This window comes from Pongo abelii, chromosome 6 (assembly GCF_028885655.2).
Source record: "Pongo abelii isolate AG06213 chromosome 6, NHGRI_mPonAbe1-v2.0_pri, whole genome shotgun sequence".
NCBI lineage: Eukaryota > Metazoa > Chordata > Mammalia > Primates > Hominidae > Pongo > Pongo abelii.
In genome coordinates, this window is record NC_071991.2 from 133076771 (window position 1) to 133099767 (window position 22997).

A 22997-nucleotide genomic window follows, 5' to 3' on the forward strand; every position below is an offset into this window, starting at 1 on the left:
GATTTTTACCTAATGTCTCCCAGCTTTTCATATTCTTCTTGGATCCTCTTCTCTGACAACTGTTCCCTTTTGGTCTTCTTCTTCTTGCTCAGAGAGCAGGTCTCTTTAAAACTGAGAAGGGAGAATGAGCAAATGATTAAAGAAAACACACTTCTGAGGCCCAGAGATCAAATATTAGGTAAATACTAAACCACTTGCCTGCTGTGGTCACTTTTCTCCTCTTTCACATGCCCTATCCCTCTATCCCCCACCTATTCATATGGCTTTTATCTGCCACGTTATCCAGCCTCTCATCAACCTTCTCCCCTAGCCTACTGGGAATATCCATCTGGGTCTGTCTCTGGTATATTGGTGTGAAGTGATGTCTCAGGGACTTGTGCAAGTGTATTCGTGTGGGGTCATTTCTACCTACTTGTCTTTTTACATAAGTAAAATAATCAGTGTAATGTGGTACATGTGTCTAGATGTATAAACTAAAACTTTTATTCCACTGTGTGTCTAGATGTTATAACTAACATTTTTACTCCAGAGAAGCTTTGTCTCTAGCCAAACAAACACACAAACATCTGCATATATGGAACACACAGTGTTAGTTTTATATTAGCAATACTGGAGAAGAAGTATATAATTATCATTGGTTTGACAACAGTCTGAGTAAAAAGAAAAGTCAGAGAACATTTCTTGACCAATGGGAGCATTGGGTTATATGGACTAATAGCAAAACATTATATTATCTTCCCTTATGTGTTTGAAACTGATCAAATTTGGAGTAGACTGACTTGTTATTTTGAGGCATATGAGCATATTTTATTCAGGCTACTAAGTATAAATCACCCATGCCTATAAAGTTAAACCTCATGCAAATTCTACTTGGAGTCATATTTTTTATTTCCTATTTCCTGGAGTAATTGGAAGTGCTCTGTATGCTTTGCGAGCAATAAAACAACATTAAATACTCTTCACGTCAGACTTAGTATAAACTGGACAGGCTCTCTAACCATTTAGTTGGAATTAAGAACATTTCATTGTAGAGCTGAGAGTGAAGTGCAGAGTTCACAAATGTTTAGAATGTATAGAAGAGACAGTGCCTGACTCTCAGACCAGACCACTGCATTCTCCTTGGGCATCCTCTGTGGTTACTTGGCAGTCCCCCTTGCACAGAGCCATCCAGGGCCCATGCCATGGCCTTTGGATCAACAGAGGGGCCTCAGTGCTTTGCTGAAAGGGCCCTGGAACTCACTTGCAGCCCAGGAACAGCCAGTGCATCCAGAACCAGCTGACCACCAGCATGATGAGGGATATGGGGAAGCTGAAGAGGAACCAGGTGCCAAAGTTCACCACCTCTGCGGCTGGATACTGGCTGGAGGGTAAAGAACCAGGTCAGCAATTAGAAAAGGGAGGGTTTCCATATGGTATTTTGGGGTAGTATGCCAAATGCTCCCTAAAACATAGAGCTGGGCTAAGTGGGGAGATAATGATAACGATATGGTAAAACATTGTCTAGGACTCATTTAGTTGACAGTTGCAATTGTACAGAGCCCAGACAAGAATCATGAAACTAGCTAAAAAAAGGAATCAAAACAACTAAAATTAATATCATTAAAGTGTATATACTTTGCACTCAAGAGAATGACTCAGGACGTATTTGCCCTTAAAGATTCTGCTAAGTTTATTCATCTGGTTTTCAAGGCAACAGAAAATGGAGCAGCTTGGTATACTTTGTTTCTAAAATCATCAAAGGAATGTAAGTTTTGATTGGGGGACACAATTCTGGAGAATCCGGAGCTCTAGGGCTTAATGAAGTTTTTAGATATTAACGGTGCCCATAAGAGAACAAGGACTTGGAATCTCCAAATCTTTATCAACATCCACTGGTCTCAGGGTAGAGGGGATTTGTATAGGGAACTGCTCATTCATCAGCAGGCAGAGCTGTGGCCCCCCAGCCCAAGTGCTGTTTCCTGGGGAGCCTGGATGGACCACGTGAGAGCTGTGGCTTTTGCCTAGACAAGGCTCAGGCCTAAATGACCTATGCTGTGTTTTCCTTGGGTCTCTGTTTTTGGGGCTGGGCATAAAACTCCTCAAGGTGTGAGACATCCCTCTATCAATGATCCCTTCTCCCAGATCTTTAACTTCCCTCTCATCTGGATCATCCCTACCAGCATTTAATTGTCTCTCATCTTGAAAACTCCGTCTTGACCCTGCTTTCATTTTTTTATTTTTATTTTTATTTTTTGAGATGGAGTCTTGCTCTGTCACTCAGGCTGGAGTGCAGTGGTATGATCTCAGCTCACTGCAACTTCTGCCTTCTGGGTTCAAGCGATTCTGCTGCCTCAGTCTCCCAAGTAGCTGGGATTACAGGAGAACACCACCATGCCCAGCTAATTTTTGTATTTTTAGTAGAGACGAGGTTTCGCCATGTTGGCCAGGCTGGTTTCGAACTCCTGACCTCAGGTGATCTGCCTGCCTTGGCCTCCCAAAATGCTGGGATTACGGGCATGAGCCACAGTGCCCGTCCCCTACTTTCCTTTTATTATCATCCCACGTCTCTCCTTCCCTTCACAGTCAGCTCTCCATTTTCTCACCTCTACCTTAGTCCTCAACTCACCAGAATCTGGCTGCTTCTCCCATCTCTTGATCAAGGTCCTGTTGCCTACATCACCAGTAACCTCCACGTCACCAAATCTAATGGATACGTTTTCATCCTTACTTTTCATCATCATTCATTGACATTAAATATTGTAGGCACTTCCTTTTTCCTGAAATACTTTCCTCCCTTGGATAGAGTGGCACCAGATTTCCCTTTCCTCTCTGCTGTCTGATACTGTTTCCTTCTGTCCGTTAAATATGTGAGCTTAATATTTATGTCCTCTGTTCTCCTTACCCTGTATATTCTAGGTAATTTCCTCCACTCCCATAGCTTCCCTTACCAGGAGGCAAAATGAATATGTGGCCCCTTTACCCAAAGATTATTATGAATATCCAGGCAGGGACAGCAGAGCATTAAACCAAGCGTGACGCCTGTCTGGGCATGGTGGCCCTGTGTCCCTGTACAGGCGGCACACCCCTGACCCCAGCCCTGCAGGCCGCTCTCTTCAAATCTATGCCTTCAGCCTAAGCATTAATATTTCCCTTGACATTCACAGGTCTGTTTTCACCTGGACGTCTCAGCCTCTATGCCAATTTTTCCAACACCCCATTTCTCCTCTTTCCCCTCTATTCCTTCACCTGCTGAGGGCAGGAGCCTGAGAGGCAGACGCGGTCTTTCCCTCTCTCAGGCCCTGTCTAACCTTCCTGAGACCCAGCAAGTGACCTTTGAGTTTCCCTTAAACCTGACTGTTCCTCCTCCCCACTGCGCTGTCAGCCAAGCCACTGGCTGCCCTGGACAACTTTGCAGCAGTGTCCTGAATTGCCTTCCTGCTGTCTGCTTTCTCCTTTCCAATCTGTTCTCCTTTTTTTTTTTTTTTCTTTTTCATCCAGAATGAGTTTTCAAAACTATAAATCTGACCACCTCACTCTTTGCTTAAAATTCTTTAAAAGCATCTCAGAGCCTTTCAGATGCGGTCCAAGTTCCTCAGTGGGTCTTGCCAAGCCCTGGAGATCTGCCTGTCCAGCTCCCTGGCCTCCTCTTACCCTCTGTCGTTTTCTTTTATGTGCTCTGCTGTCCTGCCTCGGAGCCCTCCTACGCACTGTTTTCTTTGTCTGGATAATCTCCCTTCATCTAGTTTACTCCCGTCCTTCAGGTTTCCACATGGTCGCCTCTTCAGGGAGGCATTTCCTCCCTGCAAATGGGTGAGCTCCCCCAGCAGGGCTCTCCCTGCAGAGTCCTGGACTTCTCCAGTCTCATTTAGCTATAATGACTTGATTTCCCCCTTTTTTTCCTTTTTAAAATTTTTATTTATCTATTTATTTTTTGAGATGGAGTCTTGCTTTGTCACCCAGGCTGGAGTGCAGTGGTGCGATCTCAGCTCACTGCAACTTCTGCCTCCTGGGCTCAAGCGATTCTCCTGCCTCAGCCTCCTAAGTAGCTGGGATTACAGGCACCTGCTACCACGCCTGGTTAACTTTTGTGTTTTTAGTAGAGATGGGGTTTCACCATGTTGGCCAGGCTGGTCTCGAACTCCTGACCTCAAGTGATCTGCCTGCCTTGGCCTCCCAGAGTGCTGAGATTACAGGTGTAAGCCACCGCATTGGGACTCTTTTTTTTTTTTTTTGAAGCGGAGTCTTGCTCTGTCGCCCAGGCCAGAGTGCAGTGGCACGATCTCGGCTCACTGCAACCTCTGCCTCCTGGGCTCAAGTGATTCTCCTGCCTCAGCCTCCTAAGTAGCGGGGATTACAGGCGCCTGCCACCATGGCTGGTTAACTTTTGTATTTTTAGTAGAGATGGGGTTTCACCATGTTGGCCAGGCTGGTCTTGAACTCCTGACCTCAAGTGATCCGCCCGCCTTGCCCTCCCAGAGTGCTGGGATTACAGGTGTGAGCCACCGCGCTGGGACTTTTTTTTTTTTGAGACGGAGTCTTGCCCTGTCGCCCAGGCTGGAGTGCAGTGGCACAATCTTGGCTCACTGCAACCTCTGCCTCCCAGGTTCAAGTGATTCTCCTACCTCAGCCTCCTGAGTAGCTGGGATTACAGGTGTGCGTCACCACACCCGGCTCATTTTTGTATTTTTAGTAGAGACGGGGTTTCACCGTGTTGGTCAGGCTGGTCTAGGGATCCTGACCTCGTGATGCACCTGCCTCGGCCTCCCAAAGTGCTGGGATTACAGGCATGAGCCCGGCCTTTTTTTTTGTTTTTGTTTTTTAAATAGAGACACTGTCTTGCTCTATTGCTCAGGCTGGAGTTCAGTGGCAGGATCATGGCTCACCGTAACCTCAAATTCCTGGGCTCCACAATTCTGTCTCAACCTCCTGAGTAGCTGGGACTGTATACAGGTGCGTGTCACCATGCTCAGCTAATTTTTTAATGTTTTCTAGAGACAGGGTCTCACTATGTTGCCCAGGCTGTTTTCGAACTCCTAGGCTCAAGCAGTCCCCCTTTGGCCTCCCAATGTGCCGTATTACAGATATGAGCCACTGTGCTCAGCCTGTTTTTCCCTCTTTCTACAGAAGCTCTTCTATTCTCATTTTCTACCATATCTCTAGCACCTAGTCCAGTTCCTGACACACAGTGGTGGTTAGTAAATATTTGTTGACCAAGTGAATCACTTACTTGTTGAAGTGTTCCAGGAAGATGAGGCTGGTGGAGGTGCCGATGATGGTGGTCAGGCCGCCAATGGTAGCGGAGTAGGATATGCTCAGGGAGAGGCACTTGCAGATCATCTGGTCATGGTGGGACCTGTACTTTCTGTTCAGCTTCTGCTTCCTGGGGCTGGGGGTCAGGACTTGTGGCTTTTCCTAACAAAGGAAAATCAGCGAATCTCTCCAACCCAGCTTGGGCTGTCTGGCCGAAGCATGAGAGGCAAGAGGCACCATGGTACAGCGGAAAGGGTTTGAGCTTGGGTGTCAGAAAGACAAATCACAGTTTCTACCATTTATCAACTTGGGCATGCATCTGAGCTGCAGTTTCTTCTTTGTAAAATGGTGGAAACCATATTTTCTCTGCTGAATTGTTGTGAAGAGTAAATGAAATAATATACGTAAAGCGCTTAGAACACTTCCTGGCATTTAATGAATGGTAGATTATTATTATTTGTGTGATTAATGTTATTATTGACAGCATGGCTTGTTTTTTATTTGAACGCCAGTAAAACTGGTGTCACTCCACATTGTGTTTGAGTAACAAACAGATGTTATTCCTGTAGAGTTAGAATGACAGGATTTGGCCTTCCCCTCAGGCCCTTTCTAATCCTACCAAGACCCATCAAGCTACCTCTGAATATCTCTCAAATCTGGCCATTCAAGTCCATCAAACCCTGATGGAGAGATGACTAAAAAATACACCTGGATTACATAAAAACCCTAGTCTTCATTGGGAAGAGGGTTGAAGTGTGATTCTTTCCTCCTTCCCTTCCTCATTCTTTTCTCCTTGCCTGACTTTTCCGCTCTACTTTTTTCTTCCCCCTTGCAGATAAAACTTCAGCTTAGTTGTGGTCCTCTCTGGGCCTGCTTGGTCCGGATGATGGCCTTTCAGGGTCAGAGAGGTTGCTGAACTCTGGTCTCAAGTGTTGCCTGAAGAAGCAAGTCCCTCCTGTTCCCTTCACACCTGGCCACCTTCATTGATTCTTCATGAGACCAGGAAATTCCTGGTACAATTGTCAGCAAGTCAGGTCATGAAAGAACCAATGGGGAAGCGCCACCTGGCCACATCTCTCAAAGCCCTTTCCCACTGCCCCGTCTTCCTAGTGGGGCCGAAGTATGGCTGACCCTTCCAGACCTCTAAAAGATCCATTGATTAACAGAGCTGGAAGAGACCTCAAAGATTCTTTGGTCCAGTGGTTTTCCACAATCCTTTCTTCTAGTGAAATTTTACACAGAATAGTATAAGTGTAGCAATTGGATACATCCTTTTTTTTTTGAGACAGGGTTTCACTCTGTTGCCCTGGCTAGAGTGCAGTAGTGCCATCATAGCTCACTGCAGCCCTGACCTCCTGGGCTCAAGTGATCCTCCTACCTCAGCCTCCTGAGTAGCTGGGATTACAGGCATGCACCACCATGCCAGCTAATGATTTTACTTTTATTTTTAGTAGAGATGAGGTCTGGCTGTGTTTCCCAGGCTGGTCTTGAATTCCTGAGCTCAAGTATCCTCCTGCCTTGGCCTCCCAAAGTGCTGAACCACCGCACCTGGCTGGCATGCATCCAATTTTGTAATTGGAAGTATAGTGATGGGTTAATTGCATGTGGTCAAGGAGACTTGGATTTGAATCAGAATGCTCCCCTATCTAGTTCCTTGGCCTTGGGTTATGATTTCATCTCTGCCTTGTTTGCAAAAATGGAGCTCAAAATCGCTACCTCATTGAGCCAAGACCATAGAAAAAATGCTGAGTGCAATGATTGATACATAATAAGCATTTAATAAATGGTGGCAGTTATTTATGATGATGGCTATTAAACAAGTGAGACTGTTTTGATGAACACAGACATTTGAAATCAAGGGTCATAAGTGACAGTTGCTATTTTATACAAGCCTCAACATTCATTCATTTGACTTCTGCATTTTGTTTCAGAGGAATCGTGCCAGGAAGACAATTATTAGTTCAGAAAAGCAGGTGCCTTACAATCTTAGGATACTCAAATCAAATATTTGCAGTGTCTCTGAAGCACCTTTGGAGACTAGTTTGAGGACCTCTGGTCTACACCAACCCCCAGCTTTTATAGTTGAAGACACTGGGGCTCAGGCAGTGGACTGTCTTGCTATAGTCAAGTGAGCTTGATGTCTCACCTCCATGGCGCACACAGGCCAGACATGTATCTGGGTAATGACTGCCTGGTGACAGCTCACTAGCCTGACTCCCTTACGACTTCAAGACCAGTGCCCTTGGGAAGCAGTTCACAGCGTTTCATGTAGGAAACAGGGCTAGAAGGGGCCGTTCTATTACCTGGGATGGGTGTTGCCTCTTGCCCTGGTGTTGGTTTGCAGTTTTGATGGGGTTGGTGATCGAGGGCACACCATTCAGGTTCTGTTGGGACAAAGGCCATCTCACTATTAGGAAGAGGAAGTGGTGAGCCAGGTGCCTCAAGAAGGACCACCTAGTCATCCCAGGGCCACCCCATGCCTCAGCACTGTGGGAACCAGAGGCCAGAAGCCAGGGGGAGCATGTACACCAGGGCACCTCAGCCAGGCCTGCCCCGCCCAGCCTGGTGTCAAGCTCTCCACTTGAAGAGGCTTTGAAACTAGGCAGAACATGGCTCTGCCCTTGGAGGAGAGCCAGCCTTTCTGGGACTTTATTAGCTAATGAAGAACCCTTTATATATAAGATGAAAAAAAAGAAAATGGAAAAAAAAATCACAACCAAGTCCACAGTTTTTTGTTTTAGAGACAGGGTCTCACTATGTTGTCCAGGCTGGGGTCAAACTCCTGGGCCACAGCGATCCTCCTGCCTCAGCCTCCCCAGTAGCTGGAAATACATGTGCACACCATTGTACCCAGCTGAAGTCCAATGTTTTATTGGCCTTTTATACTTCTCATGAAAAGATGTATAACCAGACTTGGGGGAGTGAAGTAAGTTCAAGTAACTGTGTGCAGGTAAACTCTGCTTTCCCCTGTAAATGTGTTTTTTTATTTTTATTTATTTTTATTTTTTGAGATGGGGGTCTCGCTCTGTTGCCCAGGCTGAAGTGCAGTGGCACGATCTGGGCTCACTGCAACCTCTGCCTCCCAGGTTCAAGTGATTCTCCTGCCTCAGCCTCCCAAGTAGCGGGGATTACAGGTGCCCGTCATCACTCCCGGCTAATTTTTATATTTTTAGTACAGGCGGGGTTTCACCATGTTGGCCAGACTGGTCTTGAACTCCTGGCCTCAAGTGATCCTCCCACCGTGGCCTCCCAAAGTGCTGGGAGTACAGGCATGAGCCACCACGCCCAGCCAATGTGTCCTTTTTAATAATAACATTTTGTCAATGGAATCTTCACTGAAAGGAACTCTAAGGTGGATCTGTGGCTATTGAAAATCTCGTTCTGAATCTTGGGTTTCCATGAAGAAGTACTGAGGGATTTTCAAGTGATTCCAAAGCACAGAAAAACCCCAAGGCCATACCTCGTTGTGCATCAGAGTGGTGAGGTCTGCGTTGGACCTGCTGGAACCAAGCAGAGGGCATAGGAGCCACGTCAGTGAGGCCGACTCTTGGGAGGGGAGGTCCCCCTGCATCAGGCGTTTGATGTAAGGGACTTAAACTCTCTGGACTCCAGTTTTCTAGCCTCCAAAGAAGACTAATCTCTCCCTCGTCTTCCTTGCCTTCTGAGATGCTGTAAGGATTAGTGGGGCCAGGGCAGGGGCAGCACTTTCCTTTGATATTAACAATTGTCCTAACAGCAGATGTGGAGTGGATATTAGATACAGAGTGCACATATATGGGCTTTAACCCCCAGACATTGTTAACCCTCATCACAGATCTATGGTCCTGGCATTCATACCTCCATTTACACCAGTACTTAGCACGGGGATGCTAAGTGGTGGAGGAGGGTAGGAGTCCAGGAGTCTGTCTCTCTGGAGAGCCTATGCCCCCGACCATGTCCTCACTGGCTGACTCTGGGAAGACCACTATCTAGAAAGGGGAACTTGTGATATGCGTATCTGAGGTGACAGGAGCAGGGAGGGCCTGGATTGTACTCAGGGAAAGTCAAGGGAGAGGGAGAGGGTGGGGGAGGGGGAGGACTTCTGATCAGCTAGTACACCTCAGGGGGCGAGTCTCTCCCACCCCTGCTGGTCCCCAACCTTTGCCTTGAGGACAGAAGAAGATGAGAACTTAGCCATCAGTGTAACTGACACACTGAGTGATCAGTGAATGTTTCCAGTTTGTCTTAGTTGCGAGGACAGTGGGAGCCACCAGCTCAGCCACTGTGAAGACAGAGAGTGTATTGGGCACACACATGCGGGATGCGGGTCCTGCCGCCATGGCCCCTCTCCAGGCTCTGTCAGGGAAGGATAAGAAGCTGACAGGCGTGCAGAGGGAAGTGTTCTTTAGAGTGAGTTCTTAGCCTGGGAGGAGAATGTGCTGTGATGTTTCCCCTCCCTTCTTCCCAAACTGGGTGAGGAGGGCAGGCGAGGATCCTCAGGTAGCATGGGAGGTGGTGGCCGCAAGAGTGCTCTCTGCACACCCAGCAAATGACCCAGTTCCCACCAGCACAAGAGATGCTTAGAGTTCTAGGGGCAACTCAGGCTTTTCTTTTGGAGTTTGGGGATACATTTTTGTGTGGAAAAGCGCAAAGGCAAGAAGCCAGCAGGGTGATGCCAGAGAGGCCACAGGGACGAGAAAAGGCCACGGTGAGGATGGCCTTTTCCTGGGTCACCTGGGAAAGGCCTGCCCGGAGGCAGAGGCAGCCCCAACACAGGGGTTGTGGGGGAGTTAACCGCCGGAGCACAGGCCCAGGAGGGTGGCGTGAGTGTTAATCCTAGAGCACGGCCCTGCCATCAGGCCTGAGGCCCTGCAGAGGGCGCCATAAGGGGATGCTCCAAAGCCCCTGAAGGCAGTTGCCCCACAGATGAAAGAGCCAGGGACTGAAATCTCAGAGAGGGCACCAACCCTAGACCTCAATAGCTCCCGTCCAGACCCTTCTCACCCGTTTATCTTTCCTGTACCCTAGAGCTGCTGTCCTAAGCCCGGAAAAGTCAGAAGCAGCAGAGTGAGGGTGCGGTTAGGGGAGGAGGAGAAGAGGGAGATGGAGGAAGAGAGAAAGAAGCTCAACTCCCTCCCCTACTTACTTTCACCTTCTTTCTTCTGCAGGCCTAGGGTGAGGGGTGGGTGGGTGTGGGAGAAGCTTTGGATGAGAAGTTGAAGTTTTGATTTGAATTTGGACTAGTCTCCCAAATGTCTGAACATGAGATTGTTATAATACCTGAAAGGAACCAGGAGAGCTACGGGATTTGCCTGAGATATCATCAAGGGTGATGTCATCAAGAAATCCAATATGCTGTGATTGAAGATAGTGGTGGAGAAAAATAAAGCGATTTCCTGATGGCACCTTTCCACATCTGTCCCACTGCGAACGCTGATTTCACCCAATGTGCATTCTCCTTTTTTACGACAAGGGCAAATGACAGAGCTGAGCTGTATTACAAGTCCGGCTTTTAAATGTGGACTATTCATTGCGGCATGCCTGTGGGCCACACTTTGAAATAGAATCTCCAAATGGAATCAGCTGTTAATGGAGCTTCCTCCCAGGAATGTCTGAGGCTGCTTCTCCTTTTCCAGCTCTGCTACCCATCATCACAAGGCCCTCTCACCTCCTGTCCCCTCATCCCCTACCTGTCACCTAAGTTTTCTTTGCCATATCTAACAAGACCAAATCTACCAAGACCTTATCTAATATCTAGAAAATATTTCATGATTCTCCAAGAATCTGCAGTGGCATTGAGATGTGAACGGTTTTCCATTAACAAATTAAACATACTATTTTCCTAAAAGGGACATGAATTTGGATGAGATTCTGCATGGTGGCTGTGTGGACAGTTCATATACCCACTGAGATTCAGTGTGGCCTTTTTATTTCTTCCTCATCACTGCAACACTGTGGTTAAGGGAGTGACTCTCCAGGTCCTGACAGGTCGCTCCTAGGTATGGAGAGGAAACGGGGGAGGTTGGGCGGGGGGGTGTGGCAAGGTGGTGAGCTTGAGCTGTACATCTCAAAGAGCTGTTTATGGGTCCAGGTCCCCTCTTTTCTGACCTCCCCTATGGACTCTGAGAGGCTCTGTCTGGGAAGAGGGCAGTCACACTCACTCTTCATTGACAAAGATGAGTTCCAGAGAAGGTTGGCTGTTCTTTACATCCAGACCTACAAGTAGCAAAGAAAAGCAGTATGTGAGAGGTGGAGGCTGGGGCTGACCCTGTGGGTTGGAGCATAGCTCAAGGGCTTAGGGCGGGGGTGGGGCATATGGAGTGGGTGACATTTCCCCTTCCCTTTGCTCTGTAAGTAGAGTGGGGCTTATGGATGCAGACTGGCCCCAGGGTTTTGTAGTGATCCTTGAGCATTTGGGGGCAAAGAGCAGTATGTGCCCTTGAGCATTTGGGGGAAAAGAGCCCAGAAGTGAAGGAGGAAGGAAGAGCCAGAACAGGGAGTTCAGGGAAGCTTCAGAGTCCAAGAGGTGGGATGGGAAAGAGGGGAAAGGGAAGAGGAAGGGAAAGGTGGGGGCATGGCTGAGGGGTTTCTGGGGCGGGCACAAAGTTGGGCAGTCTCCCTAGAGGAGCCAGGCAGGAGGACCCCAGGGGAGGTTGGAGGAGCAAAGGAGAGATGAACTCCAGCAAACTGTACTGATGGGTTCGGCCTCTTCGGTGTTGGAGTTGCCCGCCACGAGCTGCTCGTCCTCAGCACTGACCAGCTCCTGCAGCACGGCCTCCACGATGGGCATCACCATGGCGGTGGTGGAGGTGTTGGACAGCCACATGGACAGCAACGTGGTACAGCACATGAAGCAGAGCAGCAGCCTGGAAGGCAGGGAGGGTTGGGGCAGAGCGTCCACGGAACACGCATCCCTGCAGCTCCACAGCGGGCCTCCTACCAACCTGCTGGGGCTGGTCTAGACAGCTGTGGCTGGACAGGCAGGCATTTGTCCTGCAGGGTGCCATTCAGCTCTGTACTCCCAATGCTTGGCACAGCGTAAGTATTAAAGCGATACTTGTTGAATGAATGAATCACACTTCATGGACTAGCGGCCTTAGCCAGAAAAAGTCCTTAGTGAAGCAAAGAATAGCTCTGGTAATAGGGCCACAGGGTGTAGAATTACCATTGCTTTTCTGTCTCTGCGGACATTGGCTGGAGCTTGGCGGTGATGTGTGTTTGTGTGTGGAAGGCAATACTTTGTTTGCCCTCGCAGCCAGCAATTCTGTGCACGCCACGGCACTCCTTGCTTTGCCGCCAAGTCACCACAGTTATCAGTGACCCAATAGAGATGAATGTTTGGAGCTCACAGTTCCGCCCACTACCTGTCAACATGCTGAAGGCATAGCCCCCAAAGTCACAGAAGTGTCCCATGTCACTGTTTGTGTGCACTTTTCCAGCTGACATCTTAAAGCGTCAACACTTGGAGAAAAACACTAACAAGGATAACCCTCTAATTATTTCTCTTTGGCTTTGAGAACATTGTGCAATGTGTGCCTGTACAGACATGTCCTAGTTTCCGTAAGATAAGCCAACATAAAGACTACTGTGTTTATTATTTTAGGTGGAATCACTGACTTTGCACAACTTGGGGACAGTACGTTTATCATGTGGACTCCATTGGCTGACAGTGACATGACTTTGCCGATTCTGTACCTACACGGGTAACTGCCTCTGGGGGTGGCAACTTGCTGACTGATGTAAATAGGGAGGAGTGGAAATGTGAGAGGATAAAAATTCTTGCAGATAGTACACAGAGATTTTAAAGAGCCACAGAGTCTTCATATGATGTGACAAAATGCCACTGTGTGCCTGGGAGGTTGAGTGTAGGGACAACATTATTACTGAGGTAGGGGGTGGATTAAGCTGTAGTTATCAGACCTGTTTGACAATCTGGGAGACAGGAACATGCTTTTAAGCATAACCTATAGTCATCTAAATGACTCATGTTGAGAACCAATACTATATTATTTATTTATACTTGCGTTGACTCCCATAGGAGTCAGGGCAGCTTACATAAAATATAGCAAGAAAGTTGTAAACTAGAAGGAGGTGAGCAGGATATTCCAAAAGGGAAGGTACAGGGAGGGGAATCCAAATGGAACATCACTGAAGCTAACACAAAACTCAACCTTGACACCGTGACACATTCCCTGATGGTGGGACTCCCTCCCGCATCACAGTCAAATGCAGTGTCTCTAACTGGGTCTGTGGTCTGAACTGATGACAAAAACTCAGAGTGGATGGGAAGAAACATTCACGGCTCCTTCAGTGACACAGGAGAAGACAGCCACTTCCGGTCCAGCCTGTTCCCTGATACACAGGAAACAGGTTGGGAAACAATTTCTCTTGGTCCATCCTGTTTTACCTAATGGGCCCCTATATGTCGTAAGCTGCTGCCCTTGCAGCCTAGGTTAATGGGTAAGTTCTTTGGATAATGATAGCAAGGTCACAGGTTCAAATCTCTACTCCATTATCACAGGCCCTCTACCTGGACGGGTCCTATGGCTCTGGTGTCAGCCCATCCCTTTGGTAAAAAAACAGGCTGAAGTGGACATCCCGCAGTGACCTGAGACCACTGTCCTGGTGGGAGCTAGAAGGATGCCCTACGGCCTGGCATCCCAAATAAGACTTACATGCCCGGCTTGGCTCCAGCCATCAAGACCATGCGCAGAGCAATGCGCTTATGCAGGTTCCACTTCTCCACAGCAGCCGCCACGCAGATGACCCCCACCAGCAGCAGCGTGGTGTTCTTGAAGTACTCCGCCGCCACCTGTAGGGAGGCCAGGCAGGTCAGCCACCCTCCCGGACCAAGGACCCAGGGCTCAGCACCAGCTGGGAGAATGGGCCATACCCAACAAAACCTGTTCTCAATCAAAGAGGCTGGTGAAGAGGAAGCAGGGAGGTGAGGATTATTGAAATAGCCGACCATCCTGGAGTCACATCTACTGAGCGTTCACTGTGGGCAGGCACTGTGCTAAGTACTTTACAGATTATTTCATTCAATCTGGCCAGTAACTCTATAGGATAGATGTTCTTCTCCACTTTGGAAAACATAAAACCACTGTATTTAAATATGATGTGAATATGATTTTAAAGAATAAACACATATAATTTTATATTGATCTTTTAAAATAACCCTAGGTTTCTCCCCAAACTTAATTTTTAATGTTTTTAGAAATTAGAAAATTATTTTCATTTCATTTCTATTAGAAAATTAATACATGCTCAGTATGGAAAACTTCAAAATATAGAAAAAGTTAAAGACAAAATTACCCTTAATCATGCTACTGTAAATACTTATAGTTTCTTCCATTTTTCCTATACCTATATAGATAAATGGATTTATACAGTATGTATACTTTTATATCTTGCCCTTTTCTCATTTAACATCATATCCTCATTATTGTTTTTCTTTGAGACAGAGTCTTGCTCAATTTTTTTTTTTTTTTTTTTTTGAGATGGAGTCTCGCTGTGTCGCCCAGGCTGGAGTGCAGTGATGCGATCTCAGCTCACTGCAAACTCCACCTCCTGGGTTCACGCCATTCTCCTGCCTCAGCCTCCCAAGTAGCTGGGACCACAGGCGCCTGCTACCACGTCTGGCTAATTTTTTTTGTATTTTTAGTAGAGATGGGGTTTCACTGTGTTAGCCAGGATGGTCTCAATCTCCTGACCTTGTGATCCTCCTACCTCGGCCTCCCAAATTGCAGGGATTACAGGCATAAGTCAGCATGCCCGGCCTTAATTTTAAAATTTAAATAATTCCCAATAATTCTCAAGTTCCAATGAATTCCAAAAATGAAAATAGTACAAGGAATACCTATACACTTTTTTTTTTTTTTTCCCTGAACCATTTGACTGTAAGTTACATACATTTTGGCTGGTCCTTTACCCCTAAATACTTCAGTGTATATTTTCCTTTCTTTCTTTTTTTTAAAAAAAAATTTGAGACAGGGTCTCACTCTGTCGCCCAGGCTGGAGTGCAGTGGCATGATCACGGCTCACTGTAGCCTCAACCTCCCAGGCTCAGGGTATATTTTCTAAGAACAGGGATTTTTCTTTTCCTTAGTGGCCACAGTACCAGTTATAAACTCCTTTCTACTTTTTAATTTAATAATGGGGAAGTTGAGACATAGGGCAGTTAAAAAGATGTTTCACATGTTTGAGGTTCATGGACCAAATCTTTGCTGATTCTCTCACTTGGAACGTTCTCTCTTTCCATCACTGCCTGTACATTCCAATCAGACTTTGAAGCCCAATTCAGGCCTGGCACCCTCCAGAAAAACCTTTCTTGTGGCCCTAGCCTCTGATTCCAGAATATTCCTCCTGGGCACCATTAATTCCACACACCACAGAGCACTTGGAGCAATGCTTGAATGATTGCTTCCTGGTTGTACTGTTGTCTGTTTATTTTTGTATGTGTACCTCTCTTGTTTGTCAACTAAATTTTTCAGCTGTGAATGGTTCCTTTCTATATATCTTAACACCTAGTAGAATACTATGCAAAAGTAGATGCTCAATAAATATTTGTCACATACATGAGAATTGCTCCCAATTGGAGGAACCATACAGAAATTGAGAGGAAAAGATATAGAAAAGTTTAACTTCTAATTGAAAAGCCTTCTTAAAGTGAGAAAACAAGAACATTTTTAACTGCAGCAAAAATAAAAATTCAACAGGAAAGGAAATATATAGTAAAATACATAGCATTTGAAATAATATGTACATGATCATACTAATTTTGATTATTGAATTAACAAAAATTGTGATATGAGCATATTGGGAGGATGGTGGAAGGCGAAGTGGGGGATGTAAAAGAAAAAATCTTCCCGGGAGGCAGAGCTTGCTGTGAGCCGAGATCGCGCCTCTGCACTCCAGCCTGGGCGACGGAGTGAGACTGAGTCTCAAAAAAAAAAAAAAAAAAAAAAAAGAAAAAATCTTCATCTGCTATAACAAGAAGTCAACTGATAGCCGCTTAAAGTGAGAACTTGAGGACTAATATAAGAATATCATATGGGAATGGAGCTTAATGACAGAAGAAGCTGTTAACAAAGTTACAAGTTATTGACTCTGAGGGTTGGGTGGGACTTGGTAGCGGGGGAAGTGGGAGGGATGAGGAAAGAGACTGCTGGCTTTTCATTACAAGCGTTCAGTATTAAATTATTTGATTTTTAAATTTTGTGCACGAAACACTTTGATAACATCAAAACCAAAATAAAGGCAGGCTGCTCCATCTCTCCTTTCTCTCTTTTGCCCCATGGACATTTCATTGCATCTGGTTGATGACGGTTGTGTAGGAGAAGGGACATCTGCCCTCACTGTGACCATTTCCTGGGAGGAAGAGCCCCTGCTTCTGGTTAACCCAGTTCTTGTCTCTAAGCCCATTCCTCAGCGGACTACTGTCACGAATGCCCCCTGGGGGCAGGGAGGGCCCCCTGCTCTGGACAGCTTGTGACTCCATGGCAGAGTCCACTCTGAGAGGGCGGTGATCATGGTGGTGGGGGCGGGGGTGGGGTTGGGAGAGCGGCCCCCTAGCGAGAGCAGGAGGCATTGCAAGATTGTCCTAGGGAAGCGGCTGAACTTGGAGGTCAAGGGCCTTTCTCACTGCCTGGTTACTTTCTCAGGCTTCCAGGAGGCGGCTTTGTGGCACAACCGGAGCTTTATTTTCTTATCTACCGAGGAGAGAAACCCACAGAAGATGCGAGACCGTTGTGGGAGATGGTCTTTCCACCAGCCCCATGACACAGCCCTGCGAAGCTTTTCAAGTCAGTGCGACTGGGGTTACTTTCCCCGGGGACTGACTGACAAGAGCTACGTTTTCTGCCTCTTTATCATATCCCATTCTAGAACACCGGTTTGGCTGTGATGGCCTTTTAGGATGCTCAGTGCCTAAATGACAGGTAGGCCACTTTCTCTGGTTCCACTTGGAGGCAGAGGAAAGGAACCAGGAATATGGAGAGCCTTCTAGTGCCGGCATTTTGCATGTTGCATTCGCTTTCTCATTTGAGCTCCACAACAGTGCTATGAAGCAGCACTATCCGTATCTCAGTTAACTGATGAGGAAACTGGGGGTTTAAGGAGCATCTCCCAGGTCACAGTGTAAGGGCAGAGGCAGGATATCACTCCAGGGCCATCTGAATCCGAAGCCTCCTAGGCAGCCTGCCACACGGAGAGCCGACTGGAAACCCCCCCATCTGATTCAACTCTAGGGGGATTTTCTGGGTCTCCCAGACAGCATGAGCTGGCACACATTTCTCGTTGTGTTTTTGTTTTTGTTTTTTTGAGACAGAGAGTTGTTCTGTGGCCCAGACTGGAGTGCAGTGGCGCAATCTCGGCTCACTGCAACCTCTGCCTCCTGAGTTTAAGCAATTCTCCTGCCTCAGCCTCCCAAGTAGCTGGAGCTACAGGTGCTTAGAAAAACTAAGGAAACCTCCTTAGTGAAACCACTACACCTGGCTAATTTTTTTGGAATTTTTTTTTTTTTTTTTTAGTAGGTATGAGCTTTAACCAGCTTGTTGGCCAGGCTGGTCTCAAACTCCTGACCTCAAGTGATCCGCTCATCTCAGTCTCCCAAAGTGCTGGGATTACAGGCATGAACCACTGCACCCAGCCCACTGGTACACATTTTTTATCTTCATTTATAATCGCAGTCCTGACACTGGCCTTAAATGCCCAGGGCAGGGCCAGTCTGAGCTCCAGGCCCAGCTTCAGTGGGATATTGGCTCTGTGCTGGGTGTTTGGTGGGCTCAGCTCTATTCTCATGTCTTTCCTGCTCCGTTGTAAGTGATACCATGTGCTCGGGAGACATGGCCTGGGGCTCAGGATATAGTTTGTGATTACAGAGGTAACATCACTGAGTGGGGAAGAGGGAGGACTCTGGAGTCAGCCGGTCAGCCGGGACTCCACTGTGTGACCCTAGACAAGTTATTCAGCCTCTCTGGGCTTCATTTTCTCATCTAAAAAAGAAGGAAGGTTATATGAGTCCCTACCTCATAAGGTTATTACAGAGATTAAATGACATGTGCAAACCAGCTGGCATGGCCTACCACATTGATGGCCAGGATCCTTGGTGACTCTTCCTGTTGTGAAGTGCTCCATCTAAAGGCTGACCTGGTTTGAGGCCATTAGCACACAGAGTGGGCTCATCCATGCACAGTGCAAAGCCACAGGGCTGCTTTTTCATTTTTAGAAATTAAAATTCTGTTCAGTGGTGTTGTTTATTAGTTTTCTAGCCCATTGATTTTTCTTTCACAATAACACCTGGGTTATTCAGAGCCTCCCAGGGAACACCAGACTTCCAGGATTCTCGAGGATGACTGTAATTGTTTTCTAGAGTGTGTTGCAGATTTCCTGCCTTTATCAACAGAGCCTGTGCATTCTCCCCGGCCTCTTGTGAGACATGAGGCCCATCATAGCCTCTGCCCAGGGAGCCCCTTAACGCTCTTGCCCTTGGCTAGCTGTCCAGGCTGCTGGTCCTTCTCTGGTCCCTGGGTCTGCATTTTGCTGGTTTGCCGTCTCATTCCTAGGCGGCTGCATTTTCCCGATGTGAGGATGCTTGCCATTAGCATTCCTTTCCCCATTTTCTAATTTCCCAGACTCATATCCTGTGAGCTGGGAAGCCAGATGACGAAGCTTGTTAGAGTTATTTGTAAAGAGAAATTAGATTCTAAATGGCTGTTCCTCCCCAGGAGTAAAGTGCATGGATTTTAGGACATTTGCATTGGTGATTTGATTGCTTTTTCTGCTTTTCTGCTCTGTGGTTTTTCTCAGTATGCCACGTCACTGAACTTGGAGAGCAGAGGTGTTTCTGGACTGTGTTTTAGGAAAGATGGGCTCAAGGAGGTCCCTTTGACAAGGAATAGCTATAGCAAACTTGGGCTCTGAAGTTCAGATGAGTTACCTGCTATTGGACAAGCTAATGAACCTCTGTACCTCTGTCACCAATTCTTTAAGGGCCATAGTGATGCTATATAGCTAATTTAATCTGCTGTGACGTGGGCTTTACACATAAGATAATGCAGGTGGGCTCTTATTTTTTTAAATTATGTGTTTTTTTATTTTATATATTTTTTGAGACAGAGTCTCACTCTGTTGCCCAGGCTGGAGTGCAGTAGCATGAATTCGGCTCACTGCAACCTTGGCCTCCCAGGTTTAAACGATTCTCCTGACTCAGCCTCCCCAGTAGCTATGACTACAGGCACCCACCATTGTGTCCGGCTAATTTGGTATTTTTAGTAGAGACGGGGTTTCGCCATGTTGGCCAGGCTGGTCTTGAATGCCTGACCTTGTGATCCTCCCGCCTTGGCCTCCCAAAGTGCTGGGATTACAGGTGTGAGCCACTGTGCTCAGCCTCATCTGAACAATTTTGCAGTGAAATTCTCTGAACCCTGGGAGCAGATACCTGGCCTGGCTCCCGTTCAGTGCTAAGCTAAGCCCTGCCAGGGCTGAAGCCCCACAGGACTCCATTCCAGTTAGTGTCCAAGCAGTGCAGCCAAGCCAGCAGTGTTTCCTCTCCACCTTCTCTGGGGGCAGGAATGCCGTTTCTGCCGGGTAAGCCCCCAGCAGGGGCTCAGACACCCTTCTCATCACCTGATTTGCATTCCTGGTTCCATCTGTTTTATATATTGAGTCTTCTAAGATTTGGTTTAAAGAAAAGATTTCGTTGCTTAAAAAAACATTCTTTGCAAATCCTGCCCTAGAGAAGTCTAAAGTAGAGAGACCCAGATGGGTGCTGGCATGACCCAGAAGCTGGCCCAACTCCTGCATGACTGGAGACACTGATTCATAACCACCACCACCCCTGCCCAGTTTCTTCTTTGGGACTGTATGAACTACCCAGATGGGGAAGCTGAGGCAGGGGTCTGGGCTCTGAGCCACGAGCCAAGGGACTGCTGGTCAGGTGGTGGCTCACAGGGAGCTGCTCTTCCCCCCAGAAACATTAGCTTGGTCTCAAAAGGCTGCAAGGTCTGTAGGCTCCCACTGAAGGCCCAGTATGGAGCTCAGTCCTGGGCTGCGTCTGGGTGGCTGAGGGTGAGGGCAGCCTGGGGTTCAGGCAGGTGGCCAGCTGGATGTCCAGCTCACATGCCCACAGGCCCGCATGCAGAGAACCGGTCAGCCTCCGTGGCGAGGAGAGGTGGGAAAGGCAGAGCTGAGAGTGCTTTATGAAATGCCCCCAGGCTTACTCAAACAGAGAAAGTCAGGGTAACGAGTCAGAGGGCAGGAATCTGGCGGGTCAGAAAGATCAGGAGCCAGCAGGGAAGCGGACTGATGACAGCCGACTCCAGCGGCATCCACCCACGCACCGGGCGGCAGAGGCTGAGGGTTATCCCAGCGGGCGCGGCCTGTACTCCTCTCCTGCCCCTGCGGGAGCTGGAAGCTGAGTGACACCAGCCCGAGGCCTGCAGCGCAGGGCCAGAGACCGCTGGCTGGGCCGAGGTGAGAGTGTGTGTGAGAGTGTGTATATGAAAGTGTGTGTGTGTGTGTGTGTATATGTGAGTGTGTATTTGTGTATATGTGAGTGTGAATGTGTGTGAATTTGTGTGAGGGTATGAGTATTTGTGTGAGTGTGTGAATGTGTGTGTGTATGAATGTGTGTATGTGTAAGTGTATGTGTGTGTGAGCGTGTATGAGTTTATGTGTGTGTGTGTGAGAATGTGTGTATAAGTATGTGTGTATGTGTGTCTGAGTGTATATGGGTATATATGTGTGTATGAGTGTGTGAGAGTGTATGAATGTATGTGTGCATGAATGTGTATATGTGTGAGTGTGTGTGTATGAGTGTATGTATGTGTATGTGTATGAGTGTATGTGTGGGCATGTGTATGAGTGTGTGTCCGTCCGAGTGTGTGTGAGTGTACATATATGTAAGCATGTGTATGTGTGTGTATGTGTGTGTATGTGTGTATGTGTCTGAGTGTGAGTGTGTGTATGTGTGAGCGTGTGTATGAGTGTGTATGAGTGTGTGTATGTATGTGTGAACGTGTGTGTGAGTGTATGTGTGAGCATGTATGAGTGTGTCTGTGAATGTGTGTGAATGTGCATTAGTGCATGAGTGTGTGTATGTGTGAGCACGTATGAGTGTCTGTGAATGTGTGTGAATGTGCATTAGTGCATATGAGTGTGTGTATGTGTGTGTATGAGTGGGTGTGTATGTGAGTGTGTGTATGTGAGTGTGTGAGTGTGTGCAAGTGTGTGTGTGCTGGGGAAAGGATGGAGATAAAGAGCACATGCAATTACTCCCTGAAGTGCACCCTAACCCTGGGCCTCTTGGAGAGCTGTTTGTTCCCAATCCCCAACATCCAACCCATGCTTTCTACTCCACCAGAGAGCCCTGTGGTGCCCACCTCTATGCCATTCTCCTATAGACGGTAAATCTTAGCTAACTTGATTGACACAGGTATCATGCCCAGGCTATAAACTTTTGGAGCAACACATTAGAAGGGGCTTAGAGGACTTCAGAGGCAGATATAATGACAGTAAGCGAGAGTCACAGTGGAGCCAAAACAAAAACAAACAAACACAAACCTAAAATACAGGACTAATCAGCAGAGGAAGTAGCAGCTGGATGCTCACAAGATCATAGAGGGACCTTAGAGTCCAACCCATCTCCCAAGGCACAAAGTCTATGTCTAGTGTATCTGGCATGCTCATTTGGCTCAGACATCTAGGGACAGGAACACAAGGACCACACATGGCAACTCATTTCAGAGTTTTCCTTTATACAGAATGGGGAATTCCTTTATGGCACTCTGACTCTGGTTCTGGTGTGACGCATTGGGCCTGGAGTGTGGAGCCATGGAAGCCTGGACTCATGGAAGCCTGGCCTTATGTCCCCTTAAGTCTTCTCTTCATTCCTCATGTGACTCAGGCTCCAGCTTTTTAACATCCTGGCCACCCCCCTCTGGATGAGCTCCTTATCCAGGATTTGATGCACTGGACACATCATTTATTAATTTTTAAAATAAAAAAAAATTTTTTTAGATGGAGCCTCGCTCTGTCATCCAGGCTGGAGTGCAGTGGCATGATCTCGGCTCACTGCAACCTCTGCCTCCTGGGTTCAAGAGATTCTCTTGCCTCAGCCTCCTGAGTAGCTGGGACTACAGGCATGCACCACCATACCCTGCTAATTTTTTATTCTATTTTATTTTTAGTAGAGATGGGTTTTCACCATGCTGGTCAGGCTGGTTTCAAACCCCTGACCTCAGGTGATCTGCCCGCCTCGGCCTCCCAAAGTGCTGGGATTACAGGCGTGAGCCACCATGCCCAGCCCATAATTTACTAATTCAAAGGAAGATTTTGGTCACATTGCCTAGGGGGTTAAGAGCTCAAGTTCTGGAATCATACAATCTTGGATTGAAGTCCCAGCTCCACCACTTAGTAGCTGCATAACCTCGGGTAAGTAAGTTACTTAACCTCTCTGAACTTCAGTTTCCTCCTCTTTAAAATGAAGATAAAAATAATAGCTCCTTCACAGAGGATTAAGTTATATAGTGCATGTAAATGACCTCCCACAGTGCCTGGCATATGGTAAACACTCGGAATTTGGCAGCCACGTTGGACTGATGGTGACTCATGCTGAGCCTGTACTTAGCTAAAAGCCAAGGGTCTTTTTTGCATGAACTGCTGGCATTTATCCTTATTAGACTTCATTTTGTCAGTTTCAGTCCATTGTCTCTTCCTGTCCGCATGTCTCATTCTGCCACCGTACATTAGCACCGTACATCAGCCAGCTAGCGCATCCAACTTAGCCA

At 47.2% G+C, this 22997-nt stretch overlaps 1 protein-coding gene across 2 annotated transcripts in view; it reads right to left on the reverse strand.

Annotated features, from left to right (window-relative positions):
- The window catches only part of SLC13A4 (solute carrier family 13 member 4), a 47018-nt gene that overhangs the window by 12820 nt on the left and 11201 nt on the right, over positions 1-22997 (reverse strand). Inside the window, exons 3-10 of one of the 2 annotated variants that reach the window (XM_009243256.4) lie at positions 13884-14020; positions 11902-12074; positions 11370-11424; positions 8690-8726; positions 7533-7613; positions 5207-5391; positions 1241-1360; positions 10-111 (exon numbers count right to left, since the gene is read on the reverse strand). In XM_009243256.4, the coding sequence (XP_009241531.3) occupies positions 10-111; positions 1241-1360; positions 5207-5391; positions 7533-7613; positions 8690-8726; positions 11370-11424; positions 11902-12074; positions 13884-14020 (890 nt within the window). Of the gene's footprint in view, positions 1-9; positions 112-1240; positions 1361-5206; positions 5392-7532; positions 7614-8689; positions 8730-11369; positions 11425-11901; positions 12075-13883; positions 14021-22997 lie in introns of both variants that reach the window. The other variant, XM_054559870.2, reaches the window with a different exon arrangement.